The sequence below is a fragment of the Sciurus vulgaris genome (assembly GCF_902686455.1).
Source record: "Sciurus vulgaris genome assembly, chromosome: 12".
Taxonomy (NCBI): Eukaryota; Metazoa; Chordata; class Mammalia; order Rodentia; family Sciuridae; genus Sciurus; species Sciurus vulgaris.
Genome location: NC_136473.1, coordinates 106,563,239 through 106,588,132, shown reverse-complemented (window position 1 = coordinate 106,588,132; position 24,894 = coordinate 106,563,239). Strand labels below are relative to the sequence as shown.

At 34.6% G+C, this 24,894-nt stretch overlaps 1 protein-coding gene across 6 annotated transcripts in view; it reads left to right on the top strand.

The window, feature by feature from the left end:
* RABGAP1L (RAB GTPase activating protein 1 like) overlaps positions 1–24,894 on the top strand; it is a 683,255-nt gene that overhangs the window by 87,866 nt on the left and 570,495 nt on the right. For all 6 annotated transcript variants that reach the window (XM_079106392.1, XM_079106391.1, XM_079106386.1 and 3 more), the window contains 2 exons: positions 3,883–4,040; positions 5,455–5,565. In XM_079106392.1, the coding sequence (XP_078962518.1) occupies positions 3,883–4,040; positions 5,455–5,565 (269 nt within the window). The remainder of the gene's footprint in view (positions 1–3,882; positions 4,041–5,454; positions 5,566–24,894) is intronic.

Genomic DNA, 24,894 nt, shown 5'->3' with positions numbered 1-24,894 from the left:
GCAGTCTGTTTTATTTCCCAATCATTCTCTACCACTCTGGCTCAGCCCCATATACTTAACCTTTTAAAAATAAATTCCTGAAGCCTTACCATCTTGAGAATTTGTCCAATTCTTCTTTTTTGGTGTAGCTTTCTGATGTGGCCAGGTTGTTGGTATCTCTGATACAAAGAAAATTAAAGGATTAGATGAACGGATGAAAAAGGGGCAGAGGAGAATAAATATCATTGGAATTTGACTATTAATTTTTCTAAAGTTATATACAGGTATTTCCCTACTTTCACATATTATGTTGCTTGCTTAAAATACATTGTAGTTGAATGTGTAAAAAGTAGACACTGGATTTCACATTTTATTTAGGAGAAGGAAGTGTTGGCATCAGATCTGCTATTTTGCTGCTGCCATTATTCTGCTTCCCACACAACACTTTACAACCCAGATTGTTAGCCGGCGAACCTCCTCACCAGCCATTGGTCCATTGCTATTAGTCCACAAAATTCCACTACTTAATAGCTCCCCCGCCATTTTCTCTGTGCCCTCCTTGCTTTCACTCTCTCTCTCTTGCATGCACGTTCTCCCGTTCCCCCCCCTCTCTCTCCCTCTCCCTCTCTCTTCTCTTTCTTCTCTCTTCTCTCTATCTCTCTTTCCTGTCTTTTCTCTCTCTCTCCCTCTCTCCCTCTCTTCTCTCTTCTCTTTCTCTTCCTTCCCCCCCGCCCCACACACCCTGCAGGGAGACACTTTGCCTGCCCTCTTAATAAACTCTCTTGCGTGAGTTCCTGCATCCAGAGTGGTTTCTGGGTATTTTCATGAAGTACATTGTACCCAAAGAACTAAAAGTAGTTTAAAGTCCTTATTTACACTTTACCTTGTAGCTGTAGTCTTCAGTGGCGTATTTCTAGTGTGTTCTTTGATTATGTTTGTTATCCTTCTTAACACTAAAATTATTGAGCTAAGTTCGATAAGTATGCAACTTGGCTAAACATTTTTTTTTGTGGTGCTGGGGATCAAACTCAGGACCTTGTGCTTGCAAGACAAGCACTCTACCGACTGAGCTATCTCCCCAGCCCGACATTTTTGCTTTTGATTTAGCTAATTATTCCTCCTTTCCCAAATCAAGTACATTCAACTTATATTTGTTATATATAAGTTCCATGTTCTCTCCTGTATCCCTAGCATCCTAACTCAAAAATGTTTTGAATGATTGAATTTATCGTCTTAATTGTATTTAGAGTTGAGACCTACAGTTCTTATGAATATCAGTCCTTTGCTGCTTTTATTGTTTTTACTTATTTATGTAAGATTATAATGGATTTACATGGTAAAGTTTTTTAAAAAAATTCATAAACATTGTTAACCAAATACGGTGCTACCGCCATAGTTGAACTTTAGGTGGTCAGGAACATTTCTACAGTTGTTAAAAGTGTTAAAAAATAATGTTCATCAGCTAATTTAGGAAACTATTAATTTGACATTGAAAAGGAATTCAGGGTAATCACTGATCAATATATGTAAATGTGAGTACTAAAAGTTTGAGGACTAGTTGTTTTTTAATGTAATAGGTTGTATGTATACAGAAAAAACTCATGCCAGAATATATGAATGAAACAAAAGTAGGAAAATCAGAAAGATTGCACAATTATACTGCTGAAGGAAGTATCCTTCTTTGAAACAAATGACAAAAGTTGTATTCCTAGAGCAATATATTCAGTGATAATTTGAATTTATCTAAAGTGAAAGATTTGTTAATATTCAGAATAATCTTTTTACTTCCCATTTTGAGGTATTGAAAACGTGTCCTTTGTTTACCTCTCTTGTTTCACCTTGATTTCATTATTCAACCTATGGGTGTGTTAAGAGATTTGAAGTTGTTTTTTGCTTCAGGTTCACAAGTGTGAGATGTTATGATATTTCTTTTGCAGACAAGAGAATAACTTGTGGAAAGGTGTGGGATTTATAATATTTTGCTGCTTTAGGGGAAAATATGAGCCATTTATTTCTGTATATATGTATAAATATATTTAGGTAGATATTAGAATGACCTAATACTAATAGAATACATTAAGACCATTTCACCATTCGTTCATTCTCAGAAGTAGTATTTTTATACTACCACAACATTGAGTAAAAATACTGGAATCTCTTCAAAGGATGTTATCGTGAATGCTTATTTCTAAAAGTATAATTTGCTTTTATTCTATGGCTCAGTTTCTAGTCCTCTGAGAGAAGTGAAAAGAGAAATTGAAGACTTGAGTTAAAACCTTGTTTGTGAATGTACATTGGGAAGATGTAGAGCCTGGCATCATTTTAGTATTATCTTATGATCCAGTCATTCCAATATTTCAGTGTATTTTAAAGCCTAGAGACACCTTAAATTGATATGGCTTCTTTTGTGAACTTAAATTAGTTTATTATTATTATTTTTTTTTTACCAAGTTTACATACCAGAGTTGAAAGAAACAAAACAAGAATATTTGAAAGATGACTTTTGTTTTTAAAAGGAAAGAATTCTTAATTAGCGTAGCTTCCCTTCCTCAATATGAACACACTTGGGCATATTTCTCTACTCTAGCTAGACACATATACATATGCACTCATTGAATCTGATTCCCTACTTTACTACTCTATGAGAGGAAGTCATTGATGATCAGGGAGCTAATCTAAATAATATTAGGAAGCAGTCTCCTTAAAAAGCAAGCCCTCAGGCCAGAGTTTGTAGCTCAGTGGTAGAGCACTCACCTAGCACATGTGAGGCACTGGGTTCGATCCTCATCACCACATATAAATAAGTAAAATAGAGGTACATTGACAACTAAAAAATTTTTTTAAAAAAGCAAGCCCTCAAATCAGAATTCTGGACAACCTAATCACTTAATAGTCACATGATTTTTAGAAAGTTTTGAATCCCATTCTAATCATTTGCAAAAAGTATTACAAATTCTGTCAATTTCCCATAATAACAAAATATTCTTTGTTCTGTAGAATAATTTTTTTCCTGACAAAGGATGTGCATGCTGTCTCAGCAATTTCTTAGAAGGGAGTCTCGCCTTTTTATTAGATATTATCGGAGAACTTCTTCAAAGAAGTTTTTTACAGCATTGCAGTGACCCCCTCTGGCACTGATGGTGCTCCCCCTCCCACCCTGCTTGCCAGGCTTATTGTGCATTTTTGTACTGGGGGAGATTCTGAATCACTGGTGAAAGACATCAACTTGCTTTCTCTCCTGAGTGCACCTCATCTTCCTGTCTTTCTTCATTCTTAGGATTCCCAGATCCTTGTTGCAACTCCTAAATGTTAGTTATCATCTCATCTCTAGTGTTTATACTGGAATTTTATCTGTGTTAAGTTTGAAAGCATATGTCATACTTGAAATGATGTCCTTTCATTATAAAGTTAAAAAAATTCTGTGAAATTAACTTACCTTTCAAGGGATACTGTTAGCAATATTTTCCCTTTTGGACTTCACACTGATGATGGTCTTCAGGATGTGATTATTTAGAGTTAGGAGATCTACATTTACCACATATAGTTTTTTTTTTTTTTTTAATACTTTTAGTTGTAGATGGACATAATACCTTTATTTTATTTATTTATTTTTATATGGTGCTGAGGATCAAACCCAGTGCCTCACACTTGCTCAGCAAGCATTCTGCCACTGAGCCACAACCCTATCCCCACCACATACAGTTTCGATTCACCCCTCTTTAGTGCATAAGTGATAAAAATTTTTATGCAATATCTAAATAATTAATAGATTCTTTGATTATATATCCTTTATTAAAGAAAATTGTGGTCATGGAAAGTAATAGGCTCAAAAATTAGGAGAGAAGGGTATCAGAATGCAGTTAAAACTCATGGCTAATGGTATTTCCATTTTTATTCTTTTAGGTGAGCAGAATTTTATATAGTTTCTGTACAGCATTCAAACGTTCTTCCAGACAAGTGTCTGATGTTAAAGACTCGATTATTCCTACCCCTGACAGTGATGTGTTTACCTTCAGTGTCTCCTTGGAGGTAAAAGAAGATGATGGAAAAGGAAACTTTAGGTGAGGTAATTTGAGAAGAAAAAAAAAATATATCATTATGCCTGAAATATTGGCATAAAGTGTTAAACTGGTGAAGGAATATTTGGTGAATATTTTCATTGTTCTGATGCTTTTCAGTTATTTAAATAATTTTCTTAATAATTTTAAAATGCTGATATTTATTATAGAAAATTTAGTAAAATAATAAAAACAGAATGAGAAGCTTTAATCTTGCCATAGATAGTTACTTCTAACATTTATTTATCTCCTTTATTTTAAGAATTTTTAAATGATTATATATATGTACAAGAATTTTTAAATGATTATATATGTACAAGATTTTTCTGTTTCAGGAAAGAAAATTTTTAATTAAAATATAATTTTAATTAAAATGTCTTAAAATAATTTTAATGCTTACTAATAGTATATTATATGGTTTAACTGTCATTTAATTAACCATTTTTTCTATTATACATTTAAAATGTTTTCTTCTCCAGTTCAAAAACAGGCAATTAATAAGAAATATTTATACTATTTAATAATCACCGATATGCCTTAGCTGTGCCTTTAATTGTAACAGTAATTACTAGGCAGGTAATCAATCTATATTTTTATAGATGTAGAAAGTGAGTCTCAGGTCAAATAAGTAGTTCATGGTATTTTTCTTTTTGCAATAAGAACTTGTATTTTTGATATTTATTGTTTTAATGAATTAATTCATTGTATGAGTAATCAGTTTAGCTGGAGATCGGGACACACGCCTGTAATCCCAGCTACTCGGGAATTAGGCAGGAGGACTGCAGTTCCAGGCCAACAAGGACTGGAGATGTAACTCAGTGGTAAAGTGTCCCTAGGTTCAATCCTCAGTGTTGGCTTCCCCCCAAAGAATAGTTTGGCTTAGCTTGAATTTGATTAACTTACCACTATCTGTATCTCTTTGTCAGTCTTTTCTTTATACATTTTTGGGTATGTCATAATCATCTTGAATTCTTTGTGTCTTGAAATTAAAGTTCTCAGTGTTTTTGCCTTGGGTTTCACTGTATGGTAGGCACTCCTCACCACCTAACCAGCTAAACCAGAAATGTGATAGTCTTAAAAATATAGAATAAACTATATTTTAAAATTTACTAAACTTAAAAATTAAAACTTGCAATTGTATCTTGTTGTTATTCTTTATAGCTTAGTTATAACCTTGGTTTGGAGATAAAATGTAAGACTCTTTTTAAGTCCAACTTCAAAATTAATGGAAAATCCATGTTGCTAACCATAAAGTTTATAGTTTGTTACCTATGGCAAGGTGAGAGTTTAGCACGTCTTAAGAATAAGAGAGTGTCATTACTTAAATACTTGATTGTCTTGTTCAAACCTTGGAATAGGTTATCTTTTTTGGTTATATTATCATATTGGTAATTCTTGTTCTTTTTGAATATTTCAGTCCTGTGCCTAAGGATAGAGATAAATTTTATTTCAAATTAAAACAAGGAATAGAGAAGAAGGTTGTGATTACAGTGCAGCAACTTTCTAACAAAGAATTAGCTATTGAGAGGTAAGTAGCTTGCTCCTAAGTGCTACCAAAACTTGTACTGACATTGATATTATGTCTCAAAAGACATGCTATTGTATCAGCTCTGTTGGTCAATGTGGCTTTTCACTATATTCTTTCCAATTAAAAATGAAGATGAGAATAATATGCTGTCTTCACTTTAAGTTATTTGTAATTGAAAGTCTCAGTTGATGTGGAAAATAAACATGAAATTACCTCAGTTTTTTAATAATAACTCTTTCAACCCTTCTTTCTCTTGTTTACTCATAAAGCCACAAACACCTTAACTTCTCAATTATTTTTCCATTAGACAAGCCTTAAAATACAGATATATATTTTTAAAATATATAAATGTGGGGACTGGGGTTGTGGCTCAGTGGTAGAGCGCTTGCCTAGCATGTGTGAGGCCCTGGGTTCGATCCTCAGCACCACATAAAAAAACAAAGGTATTTTGTCCACATACAAATAAAAGTATGTATATAAAAAATGTTTAAAAAAGATACAAATGCATAGACACGTGTGTTTTTCTTTCACAGGAAAGCTACTTACAAAACAAAACTCTTGTAGGGCAAACAACACTATAAACAAAGTGGATAGCATGAAAAAAAATTTGTATTATAAATTTCACGATATCTGTAATATGTATTTATAAATTATTGGAAGAAAACAAAGAAAAATATATAAGAATATGAATAAATAAATCATGGAAAAGCTATTGAGTTGCCTAACATATCTAAAGATGTCTTAATTCACAAATATGGAGATGTGAATAAAAGTAGCCATAAGATATCAGATTGGAAAAATATGTAGTGATGGTGCAGAAATGGGGAAAATAATGTTCTCATGTTAATGGAAGTGTTGAGTGTGTATATATCCACTTTAAATAACCAATGTGGCAGCATCTAAAAAGATTTTTTTAAAAAATTTCTATAATTGGATACATTGGTCTTATCCTTAGGGAAATCATTCTGTTAGAGATAAGAGTACTTCTATATAAAGATATATTTAAAGATGTTTATTAATAAACAACGTTGTTTGTAGTGGCAAAAAATTGGAAATACAAGTTCTTATTCACCTGGCTTCAAGGAGTGGGAGAAATTGATGATCAAGAGAAAAAAACCTTTTCATCAAGACTGCTGTATACTGTGACTGTTCCCTCTTTCTCTGCTCTGCATTTTCTGTACTGGAATGAGGGTGGGGCAACTGGATGCCGACTGATGGCATCATGACCCCTTTGTCCTTATAAAAGTTAGGAGAAGCTGTGTAGTCCCCAGTCATTTTTAGTTTTCTTTGAAAAGTAGAATACTTAGTTCTACTTTGTTCTCATCTTTGGATCTGGCTGCCTATTTTTGGGTAACAGAAAAAGTTCAATTCAGCATCAAGTCACCATGGTATGGTAATGTATCCATTGTTTTTAAAAAATTGAAGTTTGATCATGTATAAAAATCATATTTCATCATTCATAAGAAATTTGTTTTCATATTTAATATCCCTTAAAGTGTGATATGCTTTAGAGTTGATGGCATCTTACAGTTGTCACCTTCCTCTTTCTTAGTGGTATAAAAAATAGTGTCAATATTGATGAAAAATTAACTGAAGAGAAAAAGGCACTTTTGATGCTAAATATTAAAGTCCTAAAAGAATATGATTTCATTTTTACATAGTAACCCTTTAATTAAAATAATTGGCTAGCAATTTTAAATTTTTTCATTTGAAAACAATTTCAAACTTTCAGAAGAGTTTTAAAAAATTGATACTGGAGAGAACACTTATATACGTTTCAATAAGTTTACTTCTTGGTAACAGTATAGCCTATTTGCTTTGTGTTGTCTCTCTCCTGTTCCCCCATCACCTTCTTTTTCCTACCCTCCACCCCCATGCATATTGTTTTTCTGAACAATTTAAGAAGTTACATACATATGGTTCTTTATCCTAAATATTTATGTACGTATTTTCTAGGAATAGGGGTATTTCTTACATAATCATAGTGTGTTTATCAGCTTCAGTGAATTTAGTATTCATACAGTACTTTTTATCTAACCTCTCTTTTGTCCTCCAATTTTGTCAGTTAACCTAATAACGTTTTTTTTTCCCTCTTCCAGTTCAGGATTTATTTTTGATTCAGATATTACATTTGGTTGCCATATTTCCATAACTTTCTTCAATGCAGAACATTTTTACAGCCTTCTTCTGTCTTTTAAAATGTGAAATATGTTGAAGAATATATTCCTTTCCCCTCTCATTAATATAGCATTGTTCATTTTGGGTTTGACTAATATTTCCTTGTGATTAGATTCAGGTTGTACATTACCTTGGGGGTGATGTCCTGTCTTTCACAAGGTATCATATCTGGAGATTCTATCTCTTTTTTTTTTTTTAAATTTCTTTCCTCCCTTCCCTTCCCTTCCCTTCCCTTCCCTTCCCTTCCCTTCCCTTCCCTTCCCTTCCCCTCCCCTCCCCTCCCCTCCCCTCCCCTCCCCTCCCCTCCCCTCCCCTTCTCTTTTCTTTTCTTTCTTTCCCAGTCGTTTACACATGCTAGGGGAGTACTCTACAACTAAGCTACAACTGTAGCCCTGGAGATTCTTGAGTAATCAGTCCTTTGCTGGTGATGTAGTTTGATTACCTAGTAAAGATGTCTAATTTCTTCACTATTTAATTTTTTTCCTTTTTCTTATAATTAGTAAGTGAACTGTGGGGACACACTTTTAAGATCATAAAAACATTCTGCTCCTCTTCAAAATTTCTTGACCTAGCAATCATTCATGATTCTTGTCTGATTTAATCTTTAAGATTATGATTGCAAAATAATAATTTTTCAATTCCTGCACTTTCCCTACATTACCATCACTCCTTGGCATTCTGCAGTAAATCAGAGCCTTCTCTTTTCTTCCACTTATTTACTATTTGTTTTTGGTTTCGACTCCTAGATTTCATTTTTTTTCTCAAGTACTTTTTAATTCACTCTGGTACTTAAGCATTTTATTTTTTAAATTGTCTAAGAATTAGCCACTAGTAACCACTAAAACTCTGTATCCTTAATGATAAACCTTATTATTTTGAGCACTTCCTTTTGCATGTAACAAAAAAGCAACTTTCTATTTAGTAAGTCTGTAGTTACATAATAAAGTATTAGGTGTTGGATAATTTAACTTTGAGTAAGTATTATTTCAAAATCTTAGAGTTTTATAATTAAACGGTATATCATACCTAAACTATACTTGAATATAAAGCATTTCTTTTCCCAATGAGAAGCCCCAAGTTTGATTAATTTAAATATAGAAACCTTGATGAATATAGATGGAATAGTTGAGGGTGTAATTTTAGTATCTTTTTTGGTAACTTGGTTAGACATTTACACATACATTTTATTTTATATTCATGAAATAGTTTTATTCAGTTTTTTCTAATAATCTTCAGTAGGATATTCATCATCATCTAAACTACCCTTTGGATACTTTTTCCAGAGTATAGGTATTTTTCAAGAGCCTGTTATCTCATGTTATTCTTAAGTTACTTGAGAGGAACCTGTTTTGAATCAGTATGTGTCAGTCATTAGAAAAATTTCCTAAGTACAAAACAGACAAAAAGCAATAACTTTTCTATACACCAATAATGAATTTGCTGAAAAAAGAAATCAGGAAAAAAATCCCATTCACAATACTCTCTAAAAAAAAAAAAGGTACCTAGGAATAAATCTAAACAAGGAGGTGAATGACCTCTATGATGACATTTTTTGAACTCTGAATAAAGAAATTCAAGAAGACACTAGAAAATGGAAAGACCTCCCATGTTAATGGATACAGAGAATTAATATTGTTAAAATGACCATATTATCAAAAGTGATACACAGATTTAATGCCGTCCTCATCAAAATATTAATGGCATTCTTCACAGAATTAGAAAGAACAATCCTGAAGGTCATTTGGAAGAATTAAAGGCCCCAAATAGCCAAATCAATCCTAAGCAAAAAACAAACAAACAAACAGCAATGCTGGAGGGTCACAATACCTGGTTTACATTATACTACGAAGCTATAGTAACAAAAACTGCATGGTAATGGCATAAAAATGGGCACATAGACCAGTGGAACAGAATAGAAGAGACAGAGACAAACCCATACAGATACTGATTCTTGACAAAGGCACCAAGTTGGAGAAAAGGCAGCCTTTTTAATAAATGTTCCTGGGAAAACTGGCTATCCATATATGGAAGATCTTTCTCTCTCACCCTGCACAACAGTTGTCTTGAAATGAGCCATAGACTTAGGAATTAGACAGGCAACTTTGTAACTCAGAAGAAAATGTAGGATCAACACTCCAACGTAAAGGCACAGGCAAAGACTTCCTCATTGGGCCTCCTGAAGCTCAGGAAATAAGAATAAAAGGGATGGCATCAAACTAAAAAGCTTCTACACAGCAAATGAAACAGTTAAAAATATGAAGAGAGAATCTACAAAATGGGAGGAAATTTTTGCTAGTTTTTCTTCTGACATAGGATATTAATATCCAGAATATATAAAGAACTCAACCCCCCTGAACAACTATTTCAATATTTGTTGAAATGTCTGTTGTTGAACAGACATTTCTCAAAAGAAATGTAAATGTAGGGTGAGAGATAGAGGTTTAATTTCATTTTGCTGCATGTGAATTTCCAGGTTTCCCAGCACCATTTGTTGAACAGGCTATCTTTTCTCCATTGTATGTTTTGGCATCTTTATCTAGTATGAGGTAACTGTATTTATGTGGGTTTGTCTCTGTGTCTTCTATTCTGTACCATTGGTCTACGCGTCTAGTGTGGTGCCAATACCATGCTGTTTTTGTTACGATTGCTCTATAGTATAGTTTAAGGTCTGGTATAGTGATACCTCTTGCTTCCCTCTTCCTGCTCAGGATTGCTTTGGCTATTCAAGGTCTTATTCTAGATGAATTTCGTGATTGCTTTCTTTATTTCTATGAGGAATGTCATTGGAATTTTAATTGGAATTGCATTAAATCTGTATAGTGCCTTTGGTAGTATGGGCATTTTGACAATATTAATTCTGCCTATCCAAGAACATGGGTGATCTTTCCATCTTCTAAGGTTTTCTTTAATTTCTTTCTTTAGTCTTCTGTAGTTTTCATTGTAGAGATCTTTCACCTGTTTTATTAGATTAATTTCCAAATATTTTTTTGAGGCTATTGTGCATGGAGTGGTTTTCCTAATTTCTCTTTTAAACCTCTTTCTCTCACCCTACACAACATTCAACTCAAAATGGATCAAGGAGCTAGGAATTAGATCAGAGATCCTACACCAAATAGAAGAAAAAGTAGGCTCGAATCTTCATCATGTTGGCTTAGGACCAGACTTCCTTAACAAGACCCCCAGAATGCAACAAATAAAAACAAGAATCAATAAATGGGATGGATTCACACTAAAAAGCTTTTTCTCAGCAAAGGATACAATCAATAATGTGAAAAGAGAGCCTACAGAATGGGAGAAAATCTTTTTCACATGCACTTCAGATGGAGCACTGATCTCCAAAATTTATAAAGAACTTTCAAAACTTTACACCCAAAGTACAAAGAACCCAATCAATAAATGGACCCAGGAGCTGGACAGACACTTTACAGAAGAAGATATACAGGCGATTAAGAAATATATGAAAAAGCTTTCAACATCTCTAGTAATTAGAGAAATGCAAATTAAAACAACCCTAAGATTTCATCTTACTCTAATTAGAATGGCTGTTATCAAGAACATAAGCAATAATCGGTGTTGGCATGGATGTGGGGTAAAAGGCACACTTGTACATTGCTGGTGGAGTTGCAAATTGGTGCAGCCACTCTTGAAAGCAGTATGGAGATTCCTCAGAAAACTTGGAATGGACCCACCTTACAGTTTTGACCCAGATATTCTACTACTCAGTTTATACCCAAAGGACTTAAAGTCAGCATACTACAGTAATGCAGCCACATCAATGTTTATAGCAACTCAATTAACAATAGCTAGATTGTGGAACCAACCTAGGTACCCTTCAACAGATGAATGGAATATTATTCAGCCATAAAGAAGAATATAATTATGGCATTTGCAGGTTAATAGATGGAATTGGAGAATATCATGCTAAGTAAAATAAGCCAATCCTCAAAAACCAAAGGCTGAATGCTTTCCCTGATAAGTGAATGATGATACATAATGGGGGTGCGGGAATGGGGTATAAGATAAGAATGGAGGAACTTTGGATTATGTAGAGAGAAATGAGAGGGAGAGAAAGTGAGGGTATGAAAGATGGTGGAATGAGAGACATCACTACCTTATGTACATGTATGATTACACGAATGGTGTGAATCTACATTGTGTACAGCCATAGAAACAAAAAGTCGTACCCCATTTGTGTACAATGAATTAAAATGCAGTCTGTCAAAATATAAATAAATAAAAAAAGAAATACAAATGGCTAGCAAATATATGAAAAAAATTTTCAGTGTTATTAGCAATTAGGGAAATGCAAATCAAAACTATACTGAGACTTCATTTCATTCCAGTTAGAGTGGTAGCCATCAAGAATACTAACAATAAGTGCTGGCGAAGTAGAGAAAAAAGACACTTTTACAGTGTTGTTGGATTGTAAATTAGTACAACCACTTTGGAAATCAGTGTGGAGATTCTTCAGAAGACTAGGCTTGAAGCCACCATATGACCCAGCTGTACCACTCCTTGGTATTTATCCTAAAGAATTAAAGTCAGCATACTATATCGGTACATGCATAACCATGTTTACAGCAGCGCAGTTCACAATAGCCAAACTATGAAACCAGCCTACTTGTCCATCAACGGGTTAATGGATAAAGAAAATGTGATATACATACACAATGGAGTTTTATTCAGCCATAAAGAAAAATGGAATATGTCATTTGCAGAAAAATAGATGAACTTGAGAACACTTTGTTAAGTGAAATAAACCAAATTCAGAATGTCAAGGATTGTATATTTTCTTTCATATGTGGACTCTAGAGAGGAAAAAAGTTGGTGGGGGGAATCACATGAAAATTGAAGGTAGACCAGTAGAGCAGAGGAAAGGGTCCAAGGTAAGGGCAGAGGGAAGGGAAGTACTGGGTAATGATATTTACCAAATTATGTTGTTATATCATGTGTATATATGACTATGTATCAGTAAATCTCACCATTGTGTATAATTATAATGCACTAATAAAAATATGGAACAACAAAAAAGAATTTCCTAAGATACAGGTATTAATTTGTATATATTAAGACAATTGTTTTTAAAATTAATTCCACACATAACCCCTTACTCTATTGCTTTCATTTTATTTCTTTTTAAATTGACAAACCGGGTATGTGGTACACATTTGTAGTCCAAGATACTTGGGAGCCTGAAGCAGGAGGATTGCAAATTCAAGGTCAGCTTCAACAACTTAGAACCCTGTGTTGAAATAAAGAAATACAAAATATCAAAAATATAAAAAATTTTATATACTTATTGTGTATAACATTTTGAGATTTGGATACATTGTGGAATGGGTAAATTATATTGCTTTTATTGTAATATAACTATTGGTCGATGGTACTATCTAATACAACTGAGTTCATGTATTTAGTAATCAGTGTTAAATTTCTTTGCCTACTTTTTCACTCATTCGGTCAGAGACCAATATAAATATCCAAATTAGAATTGACTGACATTGCTTTAGACTAATAAGTATTGTTATAACAAGTTATTGTTACCTGTGATATGGGAGATTTTGTAAATACTCAGAATTATCTATTTTAGAAAATGAAACCTTTGCTTTTTATTGTGTTAAATGTGATATTTAATGTGTTTAAATCACAAACTGTAAATGGTGATTTAAGTAACCCAGTAGGTGGCACTCTTATCAAGAGAGTTCTTAATATATCAGCATCTATAACACTGCTGCTGGCAAAGTTAATTTGTAGTGTAAAGACATTGATGTGAAAGAAACTTCTTCAGATTACATAATTTGGGCCTATCATCTGAAGAAGAAAATAAAACATTTTTTTTGGGGGGGTGGTACTGGGGATTGGACTCAAGGGCACTCACCACTGAGCCACATCCCCAGCCCTATTTCGTATTTTAGAGATAGGCTCTCATTGAGTTGCTTAGCACCTTGCTAAATTGCTGAGGCTGACTTTGAGCATGCGATCCGCCTGCCTCAGCCTCCGGAATTGCTGGGATTACAGGCATGTGCCACTGTGCCCTGCAGAAAGTAAAGCCATTTAAAGCAACTTTTTTCATTATATAAAATTTCCAATCTACACAAAAGTAGAAAGAATCATATGTGGAATCTCAATGTACCTATCACCTACCTGGAATACTAATGATCAATATTCTGTTTTTTTAAAAAATATGTTCAAGGGTATCTTATAGATTGATATTTGACAAATTATCAATACAAATTATACTGCAGTTGTCTCAACCCCTTTATAGTTAAGTGTAATGTTTATCCCAGAATCTTGAGTATCTAGGACAGTGCTTGGAACAAAGAACTTGTAGTTAGCTATTTAATTCTTACTTAGCACTTTCTCTGTGCTAGGTACTCTTCTCAGTACTGTGAGGTGTAGATATTATTATCTTCATTTTACATTTGAGAAAACTAAGGCACAGAAGTTAAATAACTTGAGATCAGACAGTTAATTTTGAGTTGAGTCCATCTAGTACTAGATACATTTATTCTCTACTGCCTCTTTTAAACCTTGGATAAATGCATAAAAAGTATACATAATTTTATATTAGAGCCTCAGTGACATTTTGTTGTAATATGGAATGAGTTATTGAACACTGTACCTAATAAAGTCCTGTGTTTTTAGAGGAGCTGTGAAAAACTGCTCCCCTGTGCAGATGAATTGTATTCTTTCCTCAATTTTCTGCGATGGACATCACATGTAAAGCTTTAAGAATGAGATGTGAAATAGAGAACAGTAATAACAATGGCAAATATTTATTGAGCACTTAGTAAGTGACCATTGAACAATTCATTTGTCTTAACAAGTGAAGAGGATGCTATTATCTTTACTCCATTTTTGTAGATGATGAAACAGGCTTAATGAGGTTAAGTAACTTTGGTCACTTGGTCACAAACTGGTTGAGCCAGGATTTAACCAAAGCCATCTGATTTCTGGGTATGTATTCTTAAAGACTGAACCCAGTTAAATCTTGATTATATACTAGATCTAAAATAAACCAGTTGCAAGATAAACAAATTAGTAATCTTTGGTGATTTTTGGCACAATTTGAAAGTGAGAACATAGGTGTTGGGGCATCCAGCTAGATTGCCAGGGATTCAGATCTATCATGCCCTGTCAGAAAAGCTGACTGGTCTGCAGAAGAGAAAACTAGCATCAACCATGAGGAGAATGAAAGGTGATTGCAATCTGAGGTGGTCTGTACTGAGTCGCGGAGGAGCTCCAGCTGCCTCACTGAGGTGTGCACAGGACTGTACAGGTCAAGTTCCCATAGCAGAAATGGTGAATATTCTTTCCTCGACTAGTGGCCTGCCCTGCACTTTAGTACCACCACATGTAGAAATATTGATGAAGGTTTCCTTGCACTGCTGTGTTGATGCAGATTTAAAAAACCTTACTTAGTGCTTCAAATACATTATTACTAGCACTATTACCTAGCACCCATTTGGATGCCAGAATAAATTGTTAGTTCTGCTTGATACACAAAAAGTAAGAAAAAGGAAGGGGAAATTTCTCAGTTTTTGCCATTGTGAGTGTTCTGACTAAATGATTTTTTTCCACCACATATTAATCTTTATTTTAGCAACTGGACTCTTTAAATTCCCTATCAGGGGGAGATGTACTAATGATGCTAATTTTAGGCCTTGTGGGAGGGTAATTGAGAGGAGATTTTGGCTTCATGGTTTCACTGTATGGCATACCATTCTGTTCTCAGGGTTTTGCCCTTCATGATTGCCGTGCTTACTAGAATGAAGCAGTAATAAAGCAAGTTGAATACAATGATTGGATTGTTTTAAAACACACAACTCAGTTTGCAGTGAGTAACAGCCAACATGCTAGAAAGGAAGAATTTCCGTTAGTCATTTTTATCTCGCTTTAATTTGAGGGGTGGTTACAACTAATTATATATACATTAGAAAAAATGTAACACATCATTTCTAGAAGACAGTCATAGATCATATGGAGCAATCATAGGAGTTAAGACCTATGCACTTTGACCATTTACAGGGTAATTCGGAGATGTTCTTCTTTCGGTAACAACTGCTTCAGATCTTAATTTAGGCTTGCCACTTATAGCAAAAACCCTGTGACAAATTGAAGCGATAAGTAGCACTTACCATACTTATCACTTATCATATTAGAGTGATGGATAGGTACCTTTCCTTATGTTATTTTCTTGGGTAAAATGATTCCTAAGCAAATAGAACCAACAGTTCTCTAGTATGATTTGACATTACTAAAGTCAGAGTGATTGGATTTGAATCATTTATCATCTTTTGACTAATTTGGTGTAAGACCTTATTGAAGGTTTTTTGCTGAATTTGCTTAGTACTTCTTTTTACCTCCACCCTAAGAAATTGTTATAGTTTTATTATTTATGAAGAAACCCAAGCCACTGACTTGAAGTTGCATAGGTGTTAGTCTGATTTAGATGTTTTAATCTCTTATGTAAATGAATCTTTCTATGAACTCTTTTTAGCAAAATTGAATGTTTTAGATATTCTAATATTTTCTCTTAATTCCTCTTCTGAAAATGAGAAAAAATAAGGGGGTGACCTATACTTTGCATAGTATTTTGAGTTGTTCCATGAGCATATTCATTTGTCCTCTGTTTTTTTTCAAGGCAGTAGAAAGATAATCATCTTTTTCCTCAGGAAAACACACTATTACACAAAAATATTTTTAGTGTTCTCTCATGGAGATTTCAAGTGACAATTGAAAGAAATTGGCATTATTAAGTGCTTTGCAGAGTGGGTATCTGGAAGCTTCTATCTGTCTCTCAACTTTTGGACTAGAACTTATTTGAGAGCAGGATTTTCAGCATCTTCCATTGCTGGCTTTCTTGCATTCTGTAGAGGGAGGTGGCACCTTGGCTTTAGTATTAAGTATTTATATATAATACTATTATTTTTTTCAACATCATTTTAAGAAATACACCTTTTATATTAGCAATTAAAATGTTTTCTGTAATGTGTCTTTATAATTTGTTGATTTTTGATGTATTAGAGCTAATAGTTTTAACTTTGTAGTTTGAAAATATATATTATGTATTATGTTATATACATATTATATATTATAGACTCAGGGGAAATTACAGTAATAGTACAAAATAGCTCCATGTACACTTCCCCCAGCTTTCCCCAATTGTAACATCTCACATTATTATAGAGTGTTATCACAACTAGGAAATTGACATTGCTACAATTTACAGACCTCTATGAGACCTCTTTTTGGATCTTTTTTGTAAGTCATAATATATTTACATACTGTGATAGTAATTTCTTTACTTACTGGCTTAAGAGATTGGATTTGTAACCTGGCTACTAAGTAATTAGAAGAGATGGGCCATTTTAACTGTCTTCTATATGCCAGTTATCAGTTTATTGCCTCTTGGCTCCAAATCTACCTTCTTAACCTAATCATCACTAATGGAGCCTAAAGTGTTTCTTCTTCGCAGTAAGTACAGTATCAGTTGTGACAGAAGAGGATGCTGAAGAGACACTGCAGCAAGAAGTGATTTCTCTTCCTGGTTCTGAGGTGCTGATTGTTATTTCTTGCTTTTTTTCTCAAGGTCTGGGGACATCCAGGGATGCTGTACCCCAGCTTTGCACGAAGTCTTGGTTCTGACTCGGTTAGGTCCTCCTTTAGCCTTCCTGACACAGATTCTGTGTGCCCCAGGCCTCACACCACCTTGCTGGTGAGCTGGCTCTGGGAGCCCTGATTTCCTTTGCGAGCCTCCCTGCCAGCCTTGTCTGCCTGACTTCTTTGCTGTCCATGGGACAGCAATCATACCTTCTCCAGGGAGATCTGAATGCCAGCTTTAGGGAAAGGATCTCCCTTCCAAGTTTGCCCTTCCTTGGAATACTTTCCCTTCCTTTACAGTTATCCTCCTATTGCATACACTTAATAGTTCTTCATATTAACTTTCCCTGTTGAAATGATAGAGTTCTCTCACCTGATTGGCCCCCACCAGAGGTATCTAAATTAGGATCTAATGATATTAACCATCCCCACAGATCAAGTTTCTGATATCTTTCTGGGAAAAGCAAAATAAATAAGCTAACAAGCCATTAACTATCATAATTAATGGCAAGGATAATTGCTACTATTTAATGATTTTCACCATATGTTTATTTCTTTCCAGGTGTTTCACTCATATTTTCATACTAAATCTGGAAACCCTGCAAAGTAGTTTTCCTTTTTAACTTTGGATGGGTACCTTAAGCATGTTTATTTTGCCTTGCTAAGAAATATAGCTAGTTAATAAGAAGCAACACAGAATTGAATCAGAGCTTTTTACTATTTTTCCTAAAACCTTTACATTTGACCCTTACATGACTTTTTAAGATGGGGAGATGGGAGTAAGGGAATGTAGTAAGTGCCTATAATAGGATATAATTATTTTATTAGTATTGCTTAGTTATTAATATTTTCTTATTTATAATTGTAGCATAGTTTTTTAAAAAGATCTTTGGGTCATTGAAGAGAAGAAAGAGAAGACCTAAGAATGTTATTTTTATTTATTTCATTTAAGCAATGAATTAACGAATGTCAAACAAATCTCAAAATGCATTTGTGCTTTTAATATTGATTCGATCTTTAAGATTTTCAATGTATTAAGTTTTCTCATCTTTTGTTCTCATAATTTTTCTCATTGTTAGTCTTATGTTTCCTTTAAGGCTTATACATTTAGGTGAATTATTCCATTGTTCAACTGTACTAGAGGAAATTAGTATTCTTTGGTAAGTTATCAAAACTTTACATATCATGATTAAATTGTTTTAAATGGAATTGAGCTTCTAGGAGCCTGTGTTATTTTACACATACATAGTATTGTTTTATATTAAATTTTTTCTTCATTTGAAATATAAATGCCAAAATAAGGCTGTGCAGAAATGAATGAACATAGGAGGCCAGAAATTGCTATACCTAAGACTTGCTTATGAAGATGGCCATTGACTGGCATCTGGAAACTTGGATTTATGTGAGAATTTCTTTCGTTTCCAGAATTGAAAGAAGTTACTCAACTGTGCCTAAACTGTTTGTACAAGCAGTGTGGCTTTTGATGAACATCTGCTTTCCTTCTGGGAGTCTGGAATTTGGTAGGCACTAGGGAGAAAGTGTCTGTGTGAATAAACCCCAGTAAAACCCTTGGATACTGAGTCTCAGTGAGCTTCCATGGCAGACAGCATTTGACAGATGAGTGTTGCTGTGGGAATGCATCTCTGGATGTCCTCTGTGATCCCACTAGGAGAAACTCTTGGGAGCCTGTGCATGCTTTGCTCTTGATTTTGCTTCGTATCATTTCCTGTACTAAATCATAAGTATAATTGCAACTATATGATTGTATTCTTTTTTTTGCTTCGTATCATTTCCTGTACTAAATCATAAGTATAATTGCAACTATATAATTGCTGAGTCATGTGAGTCCTGCTAGCCAGTCATAAAATCTAGGGTGGTTTGATCACAATGGTGTTATGTTATGACACATTTTTCATCCAGGAATCACATTTACAACTACTATTTCCCTCCTTGAAATGTGTTTATGCCTAGGCAGACTTTTATTCACTTCAGGAAATATTTATCTAATTGCTTGCTTATGAAGTATTGGATAGCTCTGCTGGACTTTATCTTCAGTGGAGTAGTTTTATTTGTGAGATGAGGTTTTGAGTTAATGCATAATAAATATACAGTTGGGTTTACAATTCTGCAGATACATCGACTGAGTATCTTTGGGCACCCTAGAACGTCAACTTTTCCTGATACACTTTGAGTGAAACCTCATCCAAACTTAACATATTCTGCTTCCTTTCCTCAGTGATCCCCTTCCTCATCATTTAACTTCATTAGTGGTAAGAGGATGCCTAGAGCTTCATACTCCTCTGGTAATACTGCTCCTTCCTTAGTTGGCCCAAACTGGAGTAAAGCAGTGCACTTGAGAATTATGCTTGCTCCTGTTATGATTCTTCTTCCTACCCCCAATGTTCAACCTCCCTGAAATAACTCTTTTGTCTGTTTCTTCTGGCCTTGTAAGAAGTCTAAGACTCCCAGGTTTCTCTTCAATACTTGAATGTTCATTCCCTCATTACTCTGTACCTATGTCCCCCCCATCTGACTTTGTCTCCCATTCCTGTCCAGCTTCCTAAACCATTCCATTCCAAGCCATGGAGCTTGTAGTCAGCATTAGCACAATTCGTTTTATCCTCAGGCTTCTTTTTTTGAATGCAACCGTAACTTCCTGCAACCTGCTTTTCACCTGAGTCCACAGTTCCCCTTATAATGCTTTCAAATAATGGCTGTTTTCTTTTACTTCTTGTAATTCTGGCCTGGAGATAGCTAAGTATGCTTGCTTATGCTTGCTTCTTTCAGACTGTTATTTCTCTTTTCTTCTAAAATCCTAACCATGAAGTTCAAGCTTTCAGATCTTACTGTGCTAAGAACTCTTATTTCAACTATCTGTGAATCCTTGGGATTACTGTTGTTTTTGGAAAATTTTAGCTTCTGGCTCCATCATTTATTTATTTAGTTATTTTTATTTAAAAATTTTTTCCATGTTTTACCTATGATGGAATTGTCTATTATACAGATGTTATAATATTATATGTAAAAGCTTGTAATTTAAAATCCATTATAATTAGAAACTAGTTAAGTCACAGATAGAAGATCAATTGATAAATATTCAATTGTACTTTTTAAGGACTGAAAATGAAGTATCTGAATGTAAAATTAAGGTGGAATTTTATCCTTTTTATGGCTGAATGTTATGCATTCCCCCCTTGATGAACACTTAGGTTGATTCTCTATCTTGACTGTTGTGTATGTGAATAGTGCTGAAATGGACAGGGAGTGCAGACATCTTTTCAGCATAATGCTTGCATTTCCCTTGGTTATGTATCCAGTGGTGGGGCTGCTAGGTCATGTGATAGTTCCGATTTTCAACTTTGTGAGAAATCTCCACACTGGTTCCCATAATGGCTTACTAGGTCATATACTCACCAGCAGTGTACAGGTTGCCCTGTTCTCCACGTCCTCACCAGGACTTGGTATCTTTTGTTTTAGTTAGCTTTTTAGTTACTGTTACTAAAACACCTGATGAGCAATTTTAGAGGAGGAAAAGTTTATTTGAGGTCTTAGTCCATGAACAGCTGGCTCCATTCCTCTGGGCCCAAGGTGAGGCAGAACATCATGGTGGAAGAGTGTGGAAGAGGGAAGTGGCTCACATGATGATTAGGAAGCAGAGAGAGACTCCACTCACCAGATACAAAATATATACCCTAATGGCACACCCCCGGAACCCACCTCCTCTAGCCACACCCTACCCACTTCAATTACCATTTAGTTAATCCCATCAGAAGATTAATTCACTGATTGAATTAAGGCTGTCATACCAGTCATTTCTCTTCTAAACCTTGCATTGTCTCACACAAGAGCTTTTGGGGGATATCTCATCCAAACCATAACACTGATGATTGCCTCTTTTAACTGGAGTGAGGTAATACTTCATTGTGGTTTTGATTTGGAATTCCCTAACAAGTACTGATATTGAGCATTTTTTCATAGGTCTGTTAACCATTTGTAGGTCCTCTTTTGAGAACTATCTATTTAGATCCTTTGTCCATTTGTTAATTGGATTATTTAGTTTTGTTTCATCAGTTAATTTGAATTCTTATATATTCTGGATATAAACCCTTCATTACATGTGTAGTTTGCCAGTATTTTCCCCCATTCTGTCGACTCTCTGCTTTGTTGATTGTTCTCTTAGAGGGACAGAAGCATTTTAGTTTGATATAATCTCCTTTTTCTATTTGTACTTTTATTGCCCATGTTCTTGGGATCCTATCTAAAGTATCCTTGCCTAATTCAATGTTCAAATGATGTGTTTTCCCATAGAAGTTTCAAGCCTTACATTTAAGTCTTCAATCCATTTAGAGTTCATTTTTTTTAAGAGTTGATTTTTGTGTATAGTGAGAGATAAGGTCTAATTTCATGATTCTGCATGTAGATAACCAGTTGTGCCAGCACCGTTTATTGAAGAGGTGTCTTTTCTCAGTGTGTTTTCTTGTCATGTTTACTGAAAATCAGTCAGTAGTAGATGTGTGGGTTTATTTCTGAATTCTCTGTTGTTTGTCATTTTTCTGTTTTTATACCAGTATCATGCTGTTTGGGTTACTACACCTTTGAAGTGTTTTTTTCAGGTCATGTAATGTAATGCCTTCTGCTTTGTCTGTTTACTTAAGATGGATTGGGTTATCATGGAATCTTTCCTGATTCTATGTGAATTTTAAGATCTTTTTTTTTCCTATTTCTGTGATGAATGTCTGGTCCTGGGATTTTCTTTGTTGGAAGGCTTTTGATAACTGCTTCCATTTCACTACTTGAGATTAATCTGTTTAGGTGTTCTATGTCCTCATCCAGTTTGGGTAGATCATATATCTCTAGGAATTTGTCAATATCTTCAAGCTTTTCTTCCTTGTTGGACTATAAATTTTCAAAATAGTTACTGATAATCATCCGGATGTCAGTGGTGCCTGTGGTGATATTTCCTTTTTCATCTCTAATTTTATTTACTTGAGTCATCTTTGTCTTTATTTTGGTTAATTTGGATAGGGGTTTATCCATCCTGTTTATTCTTTCAAAAAACCAACTCTTCGTTTCATTGATCCTTTGTACTGTTTTTTATTCTCTGTTTCATTGATTTAAGTTGTGGTTTTAATTATTTCCTATCTTCTGGCTTTGGTCTTGGTTTCTTCTTTTTCTGGGGATTTGAGTTGTAATGTTTGATTATTTACTTGGTTTCTTTCAGTTGTCTTGCTATATGAGCTCAATGCTCTGAACTTCCCTCTTCGAACTGCCTTCATATGGTCCCAGAGATTTTGATATGTTGTATTGTTGTTTTCATTTATTTGTAAGACTTTTTTGAAAAAATTTCTCCCCTGATTTCTTCTGCTATCCATTCATTATTCAGAAGTGTATTATTTTGTCTCCAGGTGTTAGAGTGTTTTCTGTTTTTTATCTTGTGATTAGATTAGAGTGATTTCTAATTTTATCTCTTCTTGTATAGCCTTCCTATAGAGATTAAGTTCTCTACATGGGTAGCAGATTTAAGGCAATGCTAAGTATTTATTTTAAGTCATATTTTCCCCTAGTAATTTGTCTTAGAATTCTAGGAAATCCTTGGGGAATGCTGTAGTTGGGATAAATACCTTTCAAAGGCCCATGTGTTCAAGGATTGGTCACCAGCCTTTGATACAACTCTTGGTGGACCTAGTGGGAGGAAATTAGATCACGGGGGGGCATGCCCTTGAAGGGACCGTTGGGACCCTGACTCCTCCCTGTCTCTCCTTGCTTTATGGCTACCATGAGATGAACAGACATCCTACACTGTGTTCTATTGCCTTGATATATTGCGTTGCCACAGGTCCAAAACAACAGGGCCAGGCAACGGTAAACTGAAACCTCTGTGAGTCAAAAGAAATCTTTTAATAAGCTGATTATCTCATATTTTGTTAGTATAAAACTTTGTTACAGCAATGTAAAACTAAGAGGGAACAAATAAAATTTCCTATCTGCTGAATGAAGATGAAAGAAGTAACTAGTGTATATATCTCTCTTGCTATAGATTCTAAGGGAGAGACTCTTCCTTTCCATTATTGTTAGCACCAAAGATAGTAGAGTGAAATTATTAAGATCAACAACTACAGACTCCCCTCGTCTGGGAATCTTGCCTCTAAAGTGACCTTATTGAAGTTATTTCACTTCTCTGGATTTCAGTTTCCAATTTCTAAATTGTGAATAATACTTACCTCTTAAGATTGTTGGAAGGATAGAACCAGGTGTGGTGCCATATGTTTATAATCCCAGTGACTCAGGAGGCTGAGGCAGGAGGATCACAGGTTTGAGACCAGGCTCAACAATTTAGCAAGACTCTAAGCAACTTAGTTGAGACCCTTTCTCACAATTAAAAAATAAAAAGGATTGGGACTATAGCTCATTGGTAAAGTGATTCTGAGTTCAATCCCCAGTTGCAAAGGTGAGGGGGAAGGAAGACTGTTGATTGTTGGAAGGTTAGAATCAGTTGGTGACTGTGAAACAGTGGTAATAGGCTCTGATATGGAATAAATGCTTAGTAGTACTCTTACTATCACCACAATCATTATTTTTACCTAGATGATCGGTGCTTTGCATGTGATGGATGGTTGAGAATAAGTAGCCTATAGAATCACAGTAGACTGCTGCTAGGGGAAGGCAGATCTTGGCTAGATTTATTCAGAAACTGCGTGTATAATAGGCAGCCTTGTTTGTCCCAGTTATGACACATGGGGGTTTCTGTTGTCTTGGTTTAGTTAAATAACAGTAGCCTCTGGTCTACAAAGTTCAAGTTTGTGTTACCATGGTGTATTAACTGTGAGTAATTACATGAAGTACGACTTTATTGTTAGCTCTTCTTAAGTCATGATGTAAATATGTGATTAGTGACCATGTCAGTTCTTCCAAAGTCTGTTGGAGATAGGTCTCAAAATATCTGTTTTTCAGTTCACTCACAGACTGCAAAGCATGTTGCATTGCTTCTTTGTCTCCTAGTGATAAGTCCATGTGACATTTCATAAAAAATGGATCACTGAAAGAGGAAACTGGGTACCAAAAATAAAAATGTAGCAAAGAAGTGAAAAGTAATAGAAGATATGAAAATCGTGATAGCAAAAATGAAGATAAGATGAGACTCAGGCCTCCATGAAGCTGGGATGTGAACCATATTGTAAAGGTCTCTGAATACAAAACACATGATAAAGTCACTGCAATATCTTTTATTTAAATTTCACTTGAAATAGAAAGCTACTTACTGTTCAATTGGAGTAACTCAACTTCTTTTGGTTGAAGACTAATAAAAAAAAATTACAGTCAGTTTTGCTAGCTTTGAGGCCAAAGTATTAAAGTTAGTTACCACATTAAAAAGGAAATTGTGATTACAAGGAGACTGGAGATCAAACATATCCTCAACTGAATTTTGGAAGCAGTATGACATAAAGTATGCAGTTGAAAATATTCAGACATCATGTCAAGAAGCAACAATGTACAGGATGTGTGCAGTGTGGCAAAATTTGTAGCACATCGTAGAAATAAATTTTCAGG